At 34.8% G+C, this 2,827-nt stretch overlaps 1 protein-coding gene across 1 annotated transcript in view; it reads right to left on the bottom strand.

Moving 5' to 3' along the window:
- Positions 1–2,827, bottom strand: part of GLO1 (glyoxalase I) — a 32,346-nt gene that overhangs the window by 12,805 nt on the left and 16,714 nt on the right. Inside the window, exon 2 of the mRNA XM_023512815.1 lies at positions 1,023–1,236. Within this exon, the coding sequence (XP_023368583.1) occupies positions 1,023–1,236 (214 nt within the window). The remainder of the gene's footprint in view (positions 1–1,022; positions 1,237–2,827) is intronic.

Here is a 2,827-nt window from a genome sequence, read left to right on the forward strand (position 1 = left end):
AAAAAAAAAAAAAGAAAGAAAGGGCAAATGGGAAAAGGTTTTAACTAGACTAAGGAGACAGTAAAACTAGGCATCTGTATAAGAATAATAATGATAATAATAGCAACTATCACTGATTGCACTAAGTACTTCATAATTCATTAAGCCCTCAAAACAGCTCCCTAGATCTGGATTTAAAAGTCTTCATTTTATAAATGAGACTGCCACTTATGGGAGATGATAAAATTCGTTCACAGTCACAGACCTAGTGTCAGAGCCAAGACTCATATCTAGGTCTGTTTGATTCCAAAAGCTTTGCTTTAAATCGAGAGGCATACTACATCATATACTATAAAACAAAATGTTTTTTTGGTAGTTGTTAAAGAGTGCAGAGAAACAACATAAAGAAAATTTCCACATTTTAAATGCTGAAATTATAAAATACCTTAAAATTTGAGTATTATTATAACATGGTTTGACAACATTTTAAAGGAACATATGCTATAACCATTTCTGGATCAAAAATGCAGCAAATTCTTAAAAGGACAAAATTTTGGATGCTAGAAGACTTTAAATATAGTACCTAAATATTAGTTAGCTACAGTTTGGCAAATATCTTACCATTTCAGGCCATTATATCCTGCATCTAAAAGACAAAAGAGCCCACTTGCCCTGCCTATGCTACAAGAACAACACAAAGACCAAAAGAGCCAAGTAAAAACACTCTGATACAGGAGAGCCTTGATAGCTGACAACATCCCTGTAATGACCACCTCCTTATCTTATTTTCATAGACTGGACATGTACCACATGTATCTATTAGCTAGGAGCCCAGTTCCTTATGTTGACCACCTCTGTATGTTGACCAGTTTGTTACAGTCCCTTGGGTAGTCAACATACAGAGGTCCTAGTGTATATTGTTACAAATTTGAAGTGATCAGGTAGACTTGGTTTGAATTAAAGTGGTAAGTAAACAAAATATAACAAAAGATTTTTTTAAATCATCTTTTAAAAAATCTAAAAAGAAAGATATTTATACTCACTGTGTCAGCTCAAGTGTAGCTTTTCTGGAGAACACCCATGCTATTTTTTCATCTTTATCTTTGGGGATGTCATTTTTATCCTCATAAGCCAAGAAATAGAGTGAAAATTTCATAGTAGGAAAATCTAATTTTTCGAGTAGCCTAAAATTACAAAAGAAACAAAAACAAAAACCCAAGCCTGAATCATTAACAACAGGATGGCAAGACATAGTAGCTGACATTCATAATCCCAGCAATTTGGCAGGAGTATTACCTGAGGCCATGAGTTCAATAACAGCTTGGGCAACAAAATGAGACCTGATTTCAGCAAAAAATAAAATCTCTTAGCTGGATGTGGTGGTGTGTGCCTGTAGTCCCATCCACCGGAGAAGTTGAAGTGGGAGGACTGTTTGAGCTCAGGGGTTTAAGACTATAAAGTGAGCTGTGGCCCAGTCGTACACTCTAGCCTGGGTGACAGCACAAGACCATGTCTCAAAACAAAACAAACCAGAAAAGATTGATTCATACTGAAATCAACATAACTTAGTATCCAAGTTTTACTAAGAATAAGAACTATACGAAATTATGCTATTTTTATGGGAAAAACAGGAGAAAAGAAATCAGCAAAAAAAAAAAAAAAAAACTCACAAAATGTGCTCATCTATTAAGAGGGATTCTACCTAACATAATTAAATACTTTGACCTGGTTGTTTGTACCCTCACATTAACCTGAAATAAAGTTACTTTAAAAAAAAAAAAAGTACTCATCTGTAAATATCAGAAAAACAAAAATAAAAAAGCAAATTTGATAATTCATCAATTCTCCAAATATAATGAAATTTAGCTGAAATTATGGTACTTGTTTATAAATAGCAAATTTTTTTTTTTGAGACAGAGTCTCTACCCAGGGCTACAGTGCCATGGCATCAGCCTAGCTCACAGCAACCTTCAATTCCTGAGCTCAAGCAATCTTCCTGCCTCAGCATCCCAAGTAGCTGGACCTACAGGTACCCACCATAAAGCCTGGTTAATTTTTCTATTTTTAGTAGAGATGGGGTTTTGAACATCTGAACATCTCATCCTCCTGCCTCAGCCTCCCAGAGTGCTGGGATTATAGGCATGAGCCATCGCCTGGCCTAGAAACAGTAATCTTGAGAATTTTATTTATTTTTGGTGAAAAATATAATGCATTACCTTATTGTTCTTTCAGATATATATGCCACTCAGTTTAATAAATACAATTATTGAGTTCTTAAATTTTTCTCTCAATGTCAAAGGCAGTAAATTTAAAGAGCGTTATTTTATTCTTTATGTATCTATAGGATCAAAAACCAACAAAAAGCTTAACAAATCAACAAAATAATTTGTCAATTATACCTCAATAAAGCTGGAGAAAAAATATGCTTTCAGGATTGTTATGCTCTATGGATATTACCTGTTCAGCAAAAGAAAATTCAGCCTATAAAAATGGAACAGATGGTTCTTATATCTTTTCTGAATTAAACAAGAGTCTAAAAGTGGTAAGATCAAAAGGGGTCTGAATATATTAAAGATTTAGCTAACACCTCTCAAAGAGAAAGGGGATTGGAGAAAATGCACCTATTTGTGTCTTTTGTTGCACACTGAGCCTGGCTGGAATAGAGAAGAAAAGGGATTTAACAGGAGTCCTGTCCAGTCATGCCTAGTCACAGACTCCTGGCCAAAAGAACTTTTGTTACTTCTGAAACAAACTTTTTTTTTTTTTTTTTTTTGAGACAGTGTCTCAAACTGTCACCCTGGGTAGAGTGCAGTGGCGTCACAGCTCGCAGCAACCTCAAACTCTTGGG

The sequence above is a fragment of the Otolemur garnettii genome, unplaced genomic scaffold (assembly GCF_000181295.1).
Source record: "Otolemur garnettii isolate 467f Iridium unplaced genomic scaffold, OtoGar3 scaffold00031, whole genome shotgun sequence".
Classification (NCBI taxonomy): domain Eukaryota; kingdom Metazoa; phylum Chordata; class Mammalia; order Primates; family Galagidae; genus Otolemur; species Otolemur garnettii.